The sequence below is a fragment of the Alosa pseudoharengus genome, unplaced genomic scaffold (assembly GCF_046254945.1).
Source record: "Alosa pseudoharengus isolate Yale_2024_CS ecotype anadromous, Long Island Sound unplaced genomic scaffold, YU_APseudo_1.1 YU_APseudo_1.1_scf_24, whole genome shotgun sequence".
Taxonomy (NCBI): Eukaryota; Metazoa; Chordata; class Actinopteri; order Clupeiformes; family Clupeidae; genus Alosa; species Alosa pseudoharengus.
Window position 1 is genome coordinate 4,795,593 of NW_027468689.1, and position 18,175 is coordinate 4,813,767.

General features: G+C 38.8%; 1 protein-coding gene across 2 annotated transcripts; it reads left to right on the forward strand.

The window, feature by feature from the left end:
• Positions 1-416: 416 nt before the first annotated feature.
• On the forward strand, positions 417-10,781 carry pcid2 (PCI domain containing 2). Of its 2 annotated transcripts, none has more exons than XM_076302893.1 (15): positions 417-503; positions 2,858-2,920; positions 3,047-3,136; positions 3,428-3,501; positions 4,238-4,303; positions 4,417-4,458; positions 5,128-5,182; positions 5,611-5,714; positions 7,018-7,093; positions 7,491-7,632; positions 8,234-8,334; positions 8,933-9,006; positions 9,393-9,518; positions 9,871-9,994; positions 10,436-10,781. In XM_076302893.1, exons 2-15 carry the CDS (start codon positions 2,885-2,887, stop codon positions 10,523-10,525), a joined length of 1,200 nt encoding a protein of 399 aa, XP_076159008.1. In that variant the 5' UTR covers positions 417-503; positions 2,858-2,884; the 3' UTR covers positions 10,526-10,781. The 2 variants fall into 2 exon arrangements, with proteins under 2 accessions (XP_076159008.1, XP_076159007.1); XM_076302892.1 differs by lacking the exon at positions 417-503 and adding an exon at positions 544-788.
• Positions 10,782-18,175: the final 7,394 nt, after the last annotated feature.

Consider the following 18,175-nt stretch of genomic DNA (forward strand, 5'->3'; position numbering starts at 1 on the left):
ATGATGGGAGAACTCCATTGTGTTCAACCAGAGCATAATGACTTCTCCATGCTTAACTCCCTCTCCCCAACTGGTTGCAACTTTGACTTTCAAAGTGGTTAGTGTATTCAGTAATGAAATAATAGAAAGAAGTAAATGACACCAAGTTTTTTGTTTTGTTATATAACTAGATTGGGTTAACCTTAACGTTATTACTATAATTATTATTATTATTATTATTATTATTATTATTATTATTATTATTATTATTATTATTATTTATAAAACCCATATTTACATTGATCGCTTAGGAATTCTTCGAAAAGAAAGGTTATGCGCACCACTGTGCCGAACGTTTTGCCATGGCTGAACCAGAGAAAACGGGCTCTGGCTGAACGCACCCCATATTTGCCTACAACATTCTGTATCCTGTGTCCTACCTGCTGCAAAATTATAGGACCTATGCATAAGCAGAGCCCGTCTCTCTGGCATAAGTAAAAGGCATTTCAAGTTGTTTGGCTTGGGTAGGTTTTTATTTTATAACCTTTGCGTCAGTGTACCTTTTTGAAGCCATGTTTGTTAGAAGTCAGTATTTTTTCTTAATTGATGTTGTATTTTGTGAAGCTTAAACTTTTATTTTGAAAAATTAAAAAGCATGGCTTAGCGATGGGTGCATTGGCGGGCTAAACATATGGGCCACCACACATTTTAGTTAGTCCTCCGTAAATTTCACTGAAGTACTTTCTAGCATGGGTACTGTTTTTTCAGAATACATACAGAAAGGATAAGAACCACTGCGAGTGTTTGAGGTAAGCAATGTGATGCACATGAGTATAACTGGTGCGTTTCACTTCTGTAAAATGCTAATGTCACGTTAACTTGCACAGGAGTATGTTCAGTTCAGTTTCTCCAGTGCATAGCTAACATTAGCTATGTAGCCTTGTTTACCCAGTGATTTTAGTTAACGTAGTATACGAAAAGGTGGGTTCTTGTGATAGTTGCACCAGAGAGGGATCTTTGGTTGCACTGTTGTAGCAGAGGGTTGGAGGATCTTTGGTTGTAGGCTACGCTACTCTTAGGTGGGCCTAACTAGTTTGTAACACTAATTGTCATTGGGTGATTCTCCAACTATGGTACTTTTTGGACCTGAACATTTTTAATTAAAATATTACTGGCATAATTTGTTTCCCCAGTATGCCTAGATACCTGCCCTGAAGTTGGCTGTGCTGATTTTTATGGAATAATATGTATTTTTTGACATTTTTCCAGACAATGGCAAAAGCAATGGTCATTTCCACAACCGAACAAAAACAAGCCAACCTGTCTACCTATCACTACCATGGAGACAGATGTGGAAAAGACGGTCGTGGAAATGACATTTTCCCACTTTCCCTCTAATATTTCATGTTTGACTAGCCTGTTAGTGTTAGAGTTAGCATTAAATAATCTCAAATTACACCTAATGAAATGGTAAAAATCCAGAATTTTTCCCATCGGAATGAATTATGAGCGGTTCAGAAATGACGTACAATAAACATACTCGCGGTATTTCTCATATTTACCTTGATATATCTCCTATGTATTAACCTCTGCTGGGATCATTCTTTCATTCAGCCATGTGGATCCCTCTGGAGTGTCAGTTGCTATGGTTAATAAGTATACAAATCTAGAATACTGAGCCTGGGATTGCATTTTATGCAGAGGTGTGGAAATGACGGTGAACCCAAGGGACAAATGTTTAAAATATGCCAAATCGAAAAGAAATATAAAAACAAATAGTAGATTTGAATGAATTGGGTTATAATGCATACTTTCTGTTTGAATTTAAAATTATATCAGTATTAGATTTTAAGTGAGATAAGGTCAAAGACCCAAAGTCTGGCCTAGGGACATAGGCAAAATAGTAAAAAACGCATATAAAATGTCTTATATTTTATAAAAAACAACATAATTGAACAATGATTTTTTATATATAGGTTCCCCTAAATATGTAGTAAGTGTGAAAAAAATAAAAAAGTAGAAATGTTTTTTATTTTTTTTAAATATATGTCAAGGACAGAAAAAGTACCATAGTTGGAGTATCACCCCATTATGAAGTAACACGACTCGGGGGACGTGTAACTACACAGAGAGTTGCAAGTCGACCGGTGTGTCAGGCTCATATCAAATGGGGATGAACAATCACAACAACGCAGATTTGCCTTCTGATGGATAGTCAGACGCGGAACACCGACGTGTGGATTCGTAGCTAGCAACCAGACCAACAGATAGAGATACCTTGTCTCTGCTGAATGATTGAAGATAGGTTAAGCAGGTGCGGGCTTGGCAAGTACTTTGAGACCTTCTGAAAAACTTAAGATGCTGCTGGAAGTGGTGTTGAACTAATTCGGGGGCAATCTTCCCTCTGGTTATAGACCAATCTCAATCCCTCATACCAGTGACGGGGACACTGCTGTAGGAGATGCGTCCTTTGAGGTCCTTTGGACCGTACCGAGGTAGTAAAAAAAGCCCCTGTGACACTCATCTCAAACAGTAGTGAAGGGGTTTCCTGGTGTTATGGCTAAATTCCTAACCAGACCCATTCCACCTGGCCAAATAATCACCCCAAGTGGATGACTGATTCTGTAACAGCTACACATTGGCTGTGGTTATAGTGCCCCCCCTCCCCCTCCATCAGACAGTCCACTTCTTTTATATTGCTACTGCTAATGTAGACAGTTTATATCTGATGAATCATGTGATGTGAAAATTATAAGATGTATATCAATATTAGCAGTCAAGATAAGATTAGTCTATGGAACATTGCCCGTGATTGCATGTAGACTGGTACGTAATGTTACAAATGGATGTTAACATTAAGCATCTTACTGTTTTTCAGGTTTAACCAGACACCCTGAAGAGAAACATGGCACACATAACAATTAACCAGTACCTACAACAGGTCTGTGTAGTAACTTCTTCTTGTGTTTAATCATTTGTAATGATAATGTACTGATATTGCTTTAAGTCGCTATGGACAAAAGTGTCTGCCAGAGATGTGAACACACATTTTTATTTTGTTTCAAAGGTGGTGGAAGCTATCGAAACACGTGATGGGACATTTTGTGCAGAACTGCTGTCTTTTAAACACCCACATGTAGCCAATCCAAGGCTTCAGGTACTTCAGATACTGATGCATGCATGGTCACTTACCTCATCAAGGAGGTTTAGAAACAAATCCACAACAACAAACAACAAGCCATTTTATAGTTTCAATTGTTATTTTAAGTTTAATAAATGGCAATAACAAAGCCAGATTGGAACACAACAGTCATCTTTGATTTTGTCAGAAAGACTAAATCGGCAGACCAACATGTTTGTAGGGTTTTTCATATTGTCATTGAATATGGTGGGTTTCAATTTAGTTTTCCAAACTTGTGACGTATAAAATTATATTTTTTATTCACAGCTTTCAACTCCAGAGGAAAAATGCCAGCAGGTGCTTGAACCGCCATATGATGAGATGGTAGCTGCTCACTTGAGGTATATTATGTCTAAGTAGCCACGTTTACATTGACAGTTTTGTTGTCATTCCGATTAACCTATTCCGATTGAAAAATGTTTGCCATCTGTTTACATGGGGTAGCCTACGGTCTATTCCAATCAGGTGCTCTCAAGCATTTTAGAGTCTTTGATCGGAATAGCTTTTGTGGTATACTTTTCAGAAGATACAGCAGGCGATATACATAGCTGTTCAATCGGAATAGGAACGGACTACACCACCTCTTTCATTCCGCTTAAAATTCTGATCGGTTGAGGCATTTTTATTCTGATCGGTGTTTATATGAGAAATTTTATTCAGTTTGAGCATTATTCCTTGACGTAGACGTGTCCATGTAAACGTGGCACAGTTTTATGATTGAATGTTTGCATGATATTGTATTTAAAATAGAAAGAGCAGAATGGCATTATTCTACCCTTTTTCTTCAGCTCAATCATTTCAAAATCCAATTAATAAACACATATTAAACAGGCTTATTTACCACAAACAAAGCATTTATAACTGTATAATAAGTTTCAGTTTGTGATAATGTCATTTGTCAGGTTTTCTAAAATATAGAAATCTCCAAAAAACGATTTCTATTTTTGTTTCTGAATTCCAGATATTCAACTAGAATGTTTTTTTTTGTTGTTGTTTTGGTCTTCTTGATCTGTGACTCATCTCAACTGGAACTTAACCCCAAAAAATGATTATTTATTACTGTGCATTTTTTTACAGGTGCATATATGCGGTCTCCAATCATGATTTTGTGGATGCTTACAAATGTCAGACTGTGGTAGTCCAATATCCTTTCAGTAAGGCAGAAAAAATAATCTGCATATTGTGAGAATTGTGCCACATTGCTGAACGTGTTGTGTGAGTGGCCTCTTATCCAAAAATGATCTTTAACATCTCACATCATTTCTGAAGGCTTTCCAAGCTCACAAAGAAGAAAACTGGTGAGTTTCTAAGATATATTATTAGAAGTGTTGTAGTTTACATTTTAGGCTAAACTATGATGAGACCTGTCTTGAGGTTGAGTCTTTATTTTTTATTTATTTTCCTTTATTTAACCAGGGGGGCTCATATTGAGACTATAGTCTCTTTTTCAAATGTTTACAGTCACAAAATTCACTTTGTTCACCCATCATCACATTCCAATTTGATGTGTGATGTACCGCGTTGTGTATACTGGTGCAGCTCCTAACTAAGGGATAAAGTTCAAGTTTCAAGTTCAAGTTTTATTTAATACCCACATGGCAATTTTACCAATATGTGAGCTTTTACGGTCTGACCTATAGAGTTAAAAGAAAAATAGGTTAAATGCATACATACGTTTAGGATGAGATACAAGGTATTTAAAACTATTAAAATAATCGCCAGTACACCTTTTTTTTGCGACCACTTCTTTACCTGTCAGTCGCCAGTGGTGACACAAAATACTTCAAACTTTAATTTCTTTTCAGATCAGGGTACACTTAACAATGACCCTAGCTGACGAAGTACCTGTTTGAGAAGACATGATTGTAAACATTTACCAGAATATCCCATAGCATCTGTGTCTCCAGTCTTCTCTTGTGACGTTGATTTGTGATTTTGCTCTAAGTAATACTGTCTGGTATTTGCAGGGCGTTGCCAATGATGTTTGCTGTTGCATTGGACTTACGGATATTTGCCAACAATGTGAGTTATCTTTGAATAATTTAGTTGTGGGCTAAGGACACAAGTTCCTGCACTTGTTGTTATGCGGTGTTTTCATCTTGAGCCAATGCATGGTCTGAGGCAGCATTGAATAAATATAGATCTGGACAACATGCGGATGGTGTGTCAGCAGTAGACCCTGGGTCACTTCAGATGACTGAACCCTGGGAAAATGTTCTCCTTCAAACAGAATTTATGGTCAAATCAGTGAATGCTCAGTCTCAGTCAATGTTCAGTCAATTATTGCACAATGGACAGCAATTGGCAAACAGGTTTGAACAGGAGCAGGCTCTGCCTTGATTTTTGTTATGTCTGTGCTGTTTGTTGATGCTTAAGCTAAAGTTTGGATTTTTTTTTTATTTATTTCTTTTCAGTTTTTTGAGATTAACCATTTAGCTTCATTTGGTCAGGCTGAACAGCAGCTGCTGAAGAAAAGCAAAGGAAAGCTGGGAGACATGCTGGAGAAAGCTGCTGAACAGTTGATGAGCTGCTTCAGAGTGTGTGCCAGTGACAAGTAAGGATACACTCTGCTGATCTCCAAGGCCAAACACACCATGCACAGGGTACACACACCATGCACAGGGCACACACACCATGCACAGGGCACACACACCATGCACAGGGTACACACACCATACACAGGGTACACACACCATGCACAGGGTTCCCACAAGTGATGGAATTTCTGGAAGTCTGTTCCAGTCATGGAATATTTGTCATATTTGGAGCAAAGTCATGGAATATCAGTGAATTTTGTTGTAGCTGTTTGTACATGTACTTGCCAAAATACATTAATACAAATATATTTCCACACAGAATTTATGTACAGTATATCTGGTTATTAGCTTCACTGCTTGCTTAAGGGGTTGTGGTAAGACCAACTTTGTTTATTCAATGCCCATTTATATTCATCTTTCGCTCAAAGAAGTCAGATTCTTGAACGCTATACGACTGCTCTGAAATCTTTGGTCAGTATATTGTACCATTCATTATAGGTCATGGAAATCCATTTTTTTGTCAGGGAAAGTCATGGAATTTTATTTGACTTAGAGTGGGAAGCCTGCATACATCACATCACAATCCCCTCCTCATCTCTCGCTGCTACCAAGGTTGCGAGAAACCTGGATTTTATGATTGATAACTATCTTGCCTTCTCTGACCATGTTTCCTCTGTGACGGCGTCGTGCCACTTTCACCCTATTCAACATACCGTAAGAAAAAGGTCGTACCTAACTCTGTATACCGTTCAAGGCTAGGCCATGGTTATCTCACATCTTGACTGTTTAGTCGATCTGAAAAGGCACATGTTCACCCGAATGCTTATTGAGATCCATTGGCTACATATAGCAAATATGTGTGGGGGTGGTGGTAGTGTAGTGGTTAAGGAGCTGGGCTAGCGTGCAGTAGCCTAAAAGATGTCGGTTCAATTCCCGGCTTCCACCGTTGTGCCCTTGAGCAAGGCACTTAACCCCAAGTTGCCTTGGGGACAATGTGATCCCTTGTAATATAGCTGACATATGTAAGTCACTTGGTCAAGAAGTGTCTGCTAAATGTAATGTAATGTAATATAATATAGCTATCGCGCATAATAATGCAAGATGCCATATAAAATATACAGTAGCGATTTGGTTGTGTTTTTGTTTTTTATTGTTCAAGTACATATTTTTGAACTTGAACTCATGTCTTTAACTTTATAAATACACATTCAAACATTATAAAAATGTGTACACACACACGTCCAAGTTTCAAACTCAGTGGCAGCAGTGGTTTCTTACCCCCTCTAACACCCCAATAATTAATTCTCTAATGTTCTCCAGCCGTGCTGGCATTGATGACTCTAAGAAGTGGGGCATGCTCTTCCTCATCAACCAGCTCTTCAAGATCTACTTCAAGGTGTGCGGTCTATTTATCATAGTTTTTGTTCCCATGTTGTTGTACATATTAGGGCTGCATCATTTGGGGAAAATATCAAATGACGATTTTTATGGAAGATTTTGTGATTTGCGCTATGATTTTTGAATGTCAAGATTCAGTTCAATATTTCAAATGTCAAATATCCCAAAAGTTGTGCCAGAATCAGAAGTGCATAGAAGCACATCACTTTCGAATGGTGAGTTTCACTGTCTGTCATGTGACTAAATTATTTGTAGCCAAATAATTAGTTCACATTGCGATTGTGATACTTTTGCAGCCCTAGTGCATATAATTACCTTGGAGTGTTTTGCATACTTTTCTGAATATTTCTTCTTTGTATTTGCATTCATCTTTGTGTTTTATAATCCTTCCATAGATCAGTAAGCTGCACTTGTGCAAACCTCTTATTCGGGCGATTGACAGCTCCAACCTTAAGGATGAATACAGCATGGCACAGAGGATCACCTACAAATACTATGTTGGAAGGAAGGCCATGTTCGACAGCGACTTCAAGCTTGGTAAGAGGCCTTTACCTCTGCCAATAACTGTTTCCTAAATGGTTTCATCCAGTACAAATAACTGGGAAGGGAACACTCCTGCAATGTGAGACTACCTTAATTATGTCTGAGGATAGCCAAGTACACTTTTATTGTGGTGACCAAGTGTTTGTTATTTGCTCCTGTTGAAGGAATAGGCTAGTATAAGTATAAGTATATATACGCTTTTGATCCCGTGAGGGAAATTTGGTCTCTGCATTTATCCCAAGTGACACACAGCACACAGTGAACACACAGTGAGGTGAAGCACACACTAATCCCGGCGCAGTGAGCTGCCTGCAACAACAGCGGCGCTCGGGGAGCAGTGAGGGTTTAGGTCCCTTGCTCAAGGGCTCTTCAGCCGTGCCTACTGGTCGGGGTTTCGAACCGGCAACCCTCCGGTTACAAGTCCGAAGCGCTAACCAGTAGGCCACAGCTGCCCAAGGCTACTCGAAACGTTAATGAAGGAGCACACACTTTAAATGCTACTGAATGCAACAATACAAAACACGGCCTATGACATGAATGAAGTGTGGAGAAATGTGCTTAAACTATTATTTCTACTTTTTTATTTATTTTCCAGCGGAGGGTTATTTGTCTTTTGCCTTTCAACACTGCCATCGGTCCTGTCAGAGAAACAAAAGATTGATCCTCATCTATCTACTTCCTGTCAAGATGCTCTTGGTAAGACACAGATAATGCAGGTTATGCATGTGTCACATATACAGTGGGTAAATAAGTAATTTAGTTTAGTTTAACAACAATGTACAAATAAAAAATGTATGCATTTGCAGCGTTTGCCAGTCCAGACATATTTGTCACACAATATGTAGTGCCCTTGAGTACAACAAAAAAATATGAACTCTCTTTCCTTCCTCTGACTTTTCATTTTTTTTCTTTTCATTAACTCTGTATTATAGTAAATATATTTTTTAATTCCATGTTTCTGCTATAAACTAAGTTTTTATGCTGAAATACCTTGCCATGTCAAACTTTAATAAATTAATCTGAATTGATAAGTAGAATCTCTAACTATACTAGCCTTACAGTCAGGCCACACCAGATGACAAAGTAAATCGTGGAGACAGGCAAAGTTATCAGCAGTTAACAAAATGCATGTAAGAGCCTAGATGGTAAGGTAGCTGTGTTAGAACACAGCTGGGTCTCTACTCGCGGACACTACTCGCAGTCACTGTTAACATTAGGTTATCAATTCATAAACTGTGACATGAAATATAGAGCCCTGATTGTCTCACACATATTTTCCATCCTTTCCTCTCAGGGTCACATGCCAACGCACTCACTCCTGCAGAAGTATGACCTTATGCAGTTCACAGACGTCACCAAAGCTGTTGGGTATGTGAACCTGGCACTCACTAACGTCGGCAAACATCTTTTTATGTATCAAGAGCAATGGTTATCATATCAGTCCCTATTATTTCCTACAATTCCAAATATTGTGTTTTCCCCCCTCCTGCTACTCAACCATTTTACAAATGACAATTTTCTTTCACAAAATATATTTTTTGTTTACATTTTTGTTTTGTTTTGCTATTCTTTCTTTTCTTTTTTAACGTGATTGAGTTAACCTCTTTCTGTAAAAACCACAATTACTAACATTGTTGTAAGACACTAAAAGGCAGTAAAGTATATCTATCTATATGCTTTCTAATCTAAATTGCATCTGGTCTCTGTCTGTCCAAAACAATAACTTTCCCCTCCTCGTCCCGCCTTGTGAAAAGTGAGGGAAACCTGTTGCTGCTGAATGAGGCGCTCACCAAACACGAGACCTTCTTCATCCGGTGTGGCATCTTCCTTATCCTTGAGAAGCTGAAGATCATCACCTACAGAAACCTCTTCAAAAAAGTGTATGTGTCCTTGTCGATCTGGGGTGCGTTTCCCAAAACCATAGTTGCTAACTAAGTTAGCAACTTTGTTGGTTGCAAAGCAATTACCCATTGTCAACCAACTAAGTTGCTAACAGGTTAGCAATTATGGCTTTGGGAAACGCACTCCTGAGCGGCTATTTTAAAAGCTGAATATGTATGTGGGCATTGCCATTGAACATTTACATATATGCCATTGTTCTAGCTTTTAAGAAAGAAAGTATGGTTAAACTGCACAATAAATCAGCAAATATTATTATGATTATTATTATTATTATTATTATTATTATTATTAGCTCAGTTCAGAATTTCACTGTAGAATCTCTATTTGCAGGTACCATCTCCTGAGAACTCACCAGCTTCCCCTAGATGCGTTTCTTGTGGCTCTCAAGATGATGCAGGTGGAGGAGGTCGATATCGATGAGGTGCAGTGCATCCTGGCCAATCTCATCTACATGGTAAGACCACAGTTCACAAACCCTTAATGCCATACCCTCTTTTGTCTTCACTACATTTGATAGGTTCATTCATAAAAACATGAAAGTACATAAAAGCTCTACTGAATTTGAAACAAGCCAGCCATGTCGGGGTACTACAAGCCAAACCTTTATCTTTTCTTTTACTCTGGCATAGCTTAGTCCATATTCAAAACTCGATGTGCCTAATCCTAAATTTCTACAAAATCCATCTTTTTCTTAATTTGCCCGGTTAAACAATAGGCCAACTGACCACTTGTGGCTATCTTTCATGTTGATATCTCTTTCGCAAGTGAAAATACTGATTTTTACATTGTTGGACAGTGGAAAACCCAGGGTTTATATGATCAGCCTTGTTTATGTTGTTTATTTTGTACAGTAATTGTTGTCGTGGATAACACTATGTACATGTATCTGTCATAGGGTCACATCAAAGGCTACATCTCTCATCAGCATCAGAAACTTGTCGTCAGTAAACAAAACCCCTTCCCTGCTCTATCTACTGTGTCCTGAAGAACCGATGATGCAGTCCTGTTGACTCATTCCCTTCTTTTTTACTGGATTTTACTGATGTCATTGAATTATTTTGTACTGTATCTAAAATAATGCCCCCCCCCCATTCATTTTTAATGATATCATTTCTGCTAAACCATTTTGAATTTATTATCCTGATTCAAAGTGAGTTCGAAGTTATGATGTTGACATTCTTTTTTTTTTTTTTTTGTATTTTATGTTTTTGATTGAATATTGATTGATTAAATATTTGGGAACAAAATTGCTGGCTTGACTCCATTAATTGACCCTTTTTTGACAAATTAAGTGTGTGATGTAGTTTTGGTTTACCACAAAAAATATGACATTTCCATGCTAAATTTTGTCCACATGTTACTATTTCCTTTCTAGGTGTTCCCAAAGGTTCACAAGAAATATCTTTAGACAGGTAATTCAGATTGGTAGCAACTAATAGACCCACAGAATGCACCCGAAAAATGGAACCGATGCTTGCATGCTACGCCTACAATAATGTAATATATTTGCCATAGGTCAGACCTCAGGGAGGTTATTAATTGTCTACGTTTTAAAGAATCACAATCGCAATGTGTTTAAAGACATCTCCGTTCCATATGTCACGCAGACACATTGGGCCTTTTCGCTGTGTTCACGAGTCAATTCTCATTCTTGAATGTTTTTCTTTTTTTTTTTTTTGCTGCTTAAAACAAATTTGCAAAATTTGTAAAATTTTTGACTGTTCACATGTATAAATTACAAGTGACCTGCATTTCACTATACTGTGAATGCGCCTGTCCTTCAAAATGCCTTGCATGTGCAACAAAAATCAGGTATTTGAAATGAACAGTGTTGATGCCTGACAACTAGTAAGTAAGTAAGTAAGAACTCTCTTGAGTAACTGCAGTGTGAAATCAAGTCAAACTTGGCGTGTGATGTAATTATTTGTGTAAATTGGCTCTTCCAACGTCAGCATTTCCAGCTTAGTTCCAATCAATATTTTGGCATCGTAATTCTGCTATAGTTAAAGAAACACATGTCAACAATAACCTGTTGTATTCTGTAATGTACAGTATAATACATATTGACAAACAAAGTGTTGAATTTCCGATTCATGCTAATTTGATTTGTGTCAAACTGAGGGAGAGAAAGCTTAACAGGGGAAGTAAGCAATGAATCACAAATAATAATGAATGTGCTCTTCACAAAACCAGTAGGCATGTACACAGAATACTTACATATGATAATTATTTTTATGCTCAACAATAGAGTGAACACTGTCAGTGGGGATAGATGTAGAATGATACAAGGAATAATGAAGCTTCTTTTCTACCCAAGCTTAAGGTCCGGTGCTTTCAAGCATGGACTCTATCCATGGCAAGAAGCGAGAGAGCTTCGTGAACACCAGACCCTGACCGCAGTCGTGGGACAGCATGAGTCCTGTCACAAAGACAGTTTCTCCTTTCACACTGGCAACAGGAGTCCCAGAGAGGAACCTGCAATCACCTCTTCTGCTTATGGTGGGAGCTGATTTTTCAACATTTGTGGGTTTTTCTGCTGTGGGCTTTGTTGTCTTCTCTTGCATAGAATTCCTTATGACTGCAGCAGCTGTGAGGTACGTTTTGTTTTGTGTAGTAGGTGTCACAGTGGACTTAACAACGTCTTCCGATAAAGGTGCTATGTCCGTTGGTTTTTCGACCTTTTTGGGACCACTTTCTGCTATGGGCTTTGTTGTCTTCTCTTGGGTAGAATTCCTTATGACTGCAGCAGCTGTGAGGTATATTTTGTTTTGTGCAGTTGGTGTCACAGTGGACTCAACATCTGATAACGGTACAATGTCCTCGGAATACTCAAACAAATCTTCTTCGATCCCCCACACAGTCTGTTGTGTCCTAGGTCTTATTCCCTTCTTTTGAGTAATCGGACTTGACCGCAGTGTGGAAGGTGTTTTTCCTTCCCCTTTGTGTTCTGTCTCCAGATTGCGCTCCTTCATGCAGAACATCTTATTGTTCAAAGTAAAGCTGAGGTTCAGGTGGACACGACAGTCGTCCAATGAGACGTAAGAATGGCGGACAGGTCCTGGTGAAATCACACCCTCCTCGCCATCTTGCATTAGGATGTTCTCACTGAAGTCCTTCTCTGGAAGGCAGAGGGGCACAGCAGAGTCCCCTAGTGGTAATCTAGAGCGTAATCGCAGGAAGCAAAGGTCATATCCTGGCTGACCAGGCCTATAGCGACTGTGAGTCGTGGGGTCAGCCTCCAGTGGCATCCTGATGACCTTTGACCCTGGTGAGTGTTTTTTCCCTGTTGAGTACAAATTGAAGTCAGCTACCACCCAATACATTTCAATCTTCGGTGCATTAAAACATAATTTTACGCAATTTAAAAGATGGCTGAAGTTATGGTATTATACCTGTAAAATTTGTAAAAATAGTATGTTGGTCATGTTAAAATCTTACATTTAATCTCTCCTGTAACTACTTGTACCTTGAGACGGAGTAGGAAAGGTGTCTTACCAATATGAATGTGTGTTATGTTTGCGTTTGAACTCATGCAGGTTGCTGTGGTAAGCACTTCACGTGGCCCCAGAATCACACCACCACACACAGACTCCCCATTCTTGTCCACCAGAGTGACCTGCACAATTGCACCAAATACAGGGATAATTGGGGCTTAAAGGGCCGTTCACACCAGGAATGATAACTACATAATAGATATAAAAAGTATTCAGTCCCATGCTAAAGTTGACAAAAAAAGAGGAATAAAAAAATAATCTTTTGGACATGGATCTTAATGCCTTAATTAAAAAAATGAGGAAAAATCCAACCTTTAAAGGAACCATATGTAAGATTGTGGCCAAAACTGGTACTGCAATCACTTTCAAAATACTGTAGAGCGGTGTATCCCTTCCCCCTCCCCCTGACTCGAGGTTGCCAACCCGGATGCCGAAACACAACTGACTTTGTGATTAGTAGATAGGTAGAGGGTGGCGCATCAGGCCAAAACACAACATCAACATCAGTTGAAGGCTGCAACTTCACTTTTTAAAAGACAATATCCTGGCCGGACTACTTATGTCAGTGATATAAGTATTTGAAGTGAACATGATTTCTTAATGTCTAGTGACAAATCAGGGCCATTTTATGATTAATTGAAATACATTTTTTACATACGGTTCCTTTAAGGGCAGCAATTTTCTTTGTGAATGAATAATGTTTCGTAAATAAATAAATGTTCTTCATTAAAATACAATACCCCTGTGTTGAATTCCCATAGAGGCAGGCATATTTTTATTTTTAAAGGCCAGTTATTTAATGGATCCAGGATACTATGCATCCTGATAAAGTTCCATTGGCCTTTGGAATTAAAATAGCCCCACATCATCACATACCCTTCACCATACCTAGAGATTGGCATGGTGTATATTTCAGTTAGCCTATTAGCTGGTTTGATGCTCATTGAGCTCAACACAAATCAAACCAGCTAATAGGCTAACTGAAATACACAAGTGTGTTTTTAATTTATCAGTTTAGTTCAATTTAGCTTTGTCTATCAAAACCCAGTAATAGCAACATAATCAACCAAAGTGCGTCTAGATTTCTAGGCTAGCCCTATGCAACAATTTTAGCAAAAATGACCTTAATTATGCAGGTTGAGAATCCGGATGTAACTCGGCGGAAATACTCGAAAATGTAGTCAGATTGTAGTCTCTAAGAAGACTGCAAAACGGACTCCGACTTGGCTTTTTTGCTGTTGAAATTGTAAGTAGCCTACCCTTGGGTGAACTTCGTTTTTGTAATGTGATTTGATAGTCTCTTGAACAATGTGTTTGCTCGACGGTTTTATTGTGAGCCCTATGTGTTTAGCTTGGTTTATTGATGGCTAGCTCGCTAGCTAGTGGGGGTTTAGCGTAGCAATCACTTGCTACCGAAGCTGCAGGGGGAGCTATGTCGTGAAAAATGTGAGCCCAAATCAGGCGAAAACCCAGCGAAGGAATAACCAGACCTGCATAGGGCTTCTTTTAACATCCAGTTGTGGGGGTGACAAGGGGACCCAATCAAATAGGTGGCAGTCCCAATCTCAGAGGCCCCCTGGGCCTATTCCAGCACTAATTAATCCCTCAATATACTGCATATCAGGGGTCTCCAACAGGTAGCTGCCCCCACCTGTTTTTGAGGTAGCTCTCAAAATAAGGTTCAAGGAAAATGTTTGCAAATTTGATAGTCACTTGGTGAACCTGATAAAATTCCTATCAAATCAAATTCACAATCTATAAAGACAGAAGGTAAAGGAATTGAAAGGAGCGTTAAAACGCATACAAAACGTATTCATCTGTTTTGGGTGGAGATCAGCTATGTGACTACATGCTACTACTAATAGCCTATAAAACATTAGTTGCTCTCTCGGCCATGTTCATTTTGTCAATGTAGCTCTTGGAGGAAAAAAGGTTGGAGACCCCTGCTGTATATGATCTGATCAATTAGACCTTTCAATCAGTGCACATACTGTATGTTCATCACAAGAACCTAATATGGTTGTTGCAATAGGCTGCTGTGGACCAGAGGTTGAAAAGATTAAATGTTATTTTGCACACACAAACAGGTAATACTCACCTGCCAAGGGCAGTGGCCCTGGGGACAGATCTCATTGTCACTCTGCATTGGTGTGCTTGTTAAAAGGGAGATTTTTCCACAAGGATGTTTCACTTAAAACAGAGAATACAAAATAAGAAACAAAACAGGTGTTTGTACAATTCTTATAGTACCATTATAATTATGGACTTTCTTAAAAGAGAATTCTGGCAATTTTTCACAGATCTCTGTTTCTCGATGTCACCGAGTACTGTCGGTACAAAGTTGCTCAAGTTGCTGCAGCCAACAGCTAGAGCAGCCAGGCACCAACAGTACAGTGCTACACTCTGGGGGCATCTTAAAATCATGCCCCCAGAGTGTAGCACTGTAGCTGCCTGGTTGTGGAATTTTGCTTTAAGTAGATTTGTGCTGAGTTGTATTGTTTGTCTGAGAGTACTGCTGTATGTAATAATAATTATTGTGTAGTGCGTTTGTCATTGTGTACCGTGAGGTATGCATCTCCTCTCATCTGGATGTAGTCTGTACCCTTGAGCACAGCGACAGCTGTAGGAACCATGTCTGCGATTGACATGGCAGAAGTGTTGACAGGCGTATGGGCCATCGACCGGACACTGAGAGCTGTCTACCAATCAATAAGCACATGTGGTCATATGACGTGATGCCCATGCACGTACATTAACATACTAACACTGCGGGCACTACTTTGGCTGATGGGCAAAGTGCAAAGTCTTAAAAAGTCTGACTAAACTTACTTTAATAACCAGGCATTTGCTAATTTAACACCATGGGCAAGACCTTATAGCTGCAAACATTGATGAGTCAGCTCAAAGCTCCCAGAAGCCACGCCATGATGATAGTTCATGCACTAGAACTTTGCTTGTTGATAAACTTTGCACCTTGCCTGCCATTTGATTTAGTATCTATTACACTTCGCACCTTGCCTGTCATTTGAATTAGTATATATTACACTTTGCACCTTGCCTGTCATTTGAATAAGTAAAGCAGTCACATTACATCACAATTTCAGTACAATAAGCACACAAATTACTATGTTGAATCGGCTTATCTCAGACACCCTAGATTGTAAGATATGAAGAAGACAGAGAAAGGGGGGAAAGATAGAAAATAGATAGATACAGTAGGTTGGCTGATTGATTACCAGTGGGAAGTAGTTATGTTGCAGCAGCACTTTACATAAATCACTGAATACACATACCGTACACCAGAGCCGAACAGTAACGGAGTACATTTACTTGAGTACAGTACTTGAGTACAATTTTGAGGGATCTGTACTTTACTCAAGTATCATTTTTGGGGAGTACTCATGACTTTACTCAAGTACATTTGAGAGGCAAATATTGTACTCTTTACTCCACTACATTTATATCCATAACTGTGAGTACCAGTTACTTCTTCTAAAAAAAAAAGGAAAAAAGAAAAATCTCAGAAACCCTCAATTTGTTGTTTCCCTCTCAAACGTGATTGGATTGTGCAGGCGCCACTGATTGGGACAGCCTATCAGCAATCACCTTCAGCTTTCCGCCAAAGTCAACTCCATGGTCAGATTTAGATAAGAGACGAAACCATGGACGAAACAATGGATGAAGACGCAGCAGGTCCATCCAGGGAATGTGCCAACCTGTGGCCCCACCTCGCCAGACTATTACAACTTTCTGAACAAGTTAATGATAGTTTTCGCTTCAAGTGTTTCAATTACAAAAAAGTATTTTTGTATTTGAAATACATATTTTAAATACATGTATTAGAAATACTGCCCATCCCTGGCAACATGGTAAAAAGATGAAAATGACTTGATTTTACTTTCAATTCCTTTTACATTCTCCAAGGTACTAACATTAACATTTTTCATAACTCCATGTAGGACGTTTCTGTACATAAATGTAAGCACTGTGGCAGTAGTAATGCAATATTAAAAAAATGTAGGCTACTCTTGTACTCTTGATACTCAAGTACTTTTAAAAACAAGCACTTCAGTACTTTTACTTAAGTAGGCATCTGACTGTTGTACTTTTACTTGTACTTGAGTAAAATTGAGCAAAGGGTATCTGTATTTTTACTCAAGTAATAAAGCTGTGTACTCTGTCCGCCTCTGCCGTACACACATACAAACTACTACCCCACTAGATAAGCGATGTTTCCATACCTCTCTCACAGCTGTGGCCGACATAAATATCAGCGCATGTGCAGTTATAGCCCCCTATTCGGTCTGTGCAGGTTCCTCCATTTTGGCAAGGGTTGGACTCACACTGGTCCCCATCTGCAGACAGAGGGAAGAACCAACGTGCGAACCCACACCATATTAAACACACCCAATGGATATGTTAAAAAGGTTAAAAAGCTCATTTCTGCCAGAAAGTCTTTAACATCTTATCCTGTGTAGAACTAAATAAAAAAGACAGACAAAAACAACCCACGACACTAATGAAAATAAATAGAATAAATAAATAAATAAATAGAAAAGCGTCAAGCTATATGACTAAATGTAAATGTGTAGTTATTGTCTGTCAATAGCTAAATACATTATCATGTGTAAGTACAAGACAGTCCTCCTTGTGAAACCCAAGTGTAGGCTATATACACTGTTGACATCATGCAAAAGGAGATTTATACATTTATGCTGATCACTTACCAATGTATTTATTCCAGAAGGCTTCCTTTCAGGACAACAGAGACGGTAATTAGCAAGAGTGAGTGTAGAGATTAAATGAGAGAGCACAATTGTATGTGTTTGTCAGAGCTAAAAATATCCATCTAACTAGAGTTTAACATGAGATCCAGATCTGTCAGACTATATGCAATGCAGACAAACACGTTTAAAGAGAAGTAAATTTAAATACATTTTATGCACCACAACACAAAAAACTTTGTCAAAACTTACTGTTTGCGCATCATTCTCAAAGAACTCCCTGGCTTCTTCTCTGGAGCACCTCTCCTCAATGCACTCTCTTTCTAGATTCCCCTGGAATATCTCCTCAAACAGTATTGCATTTGCCCGCCTTGAACGTAAAAAGATGGCTGCCTGAAGCTGCGTCTGGAACACTGA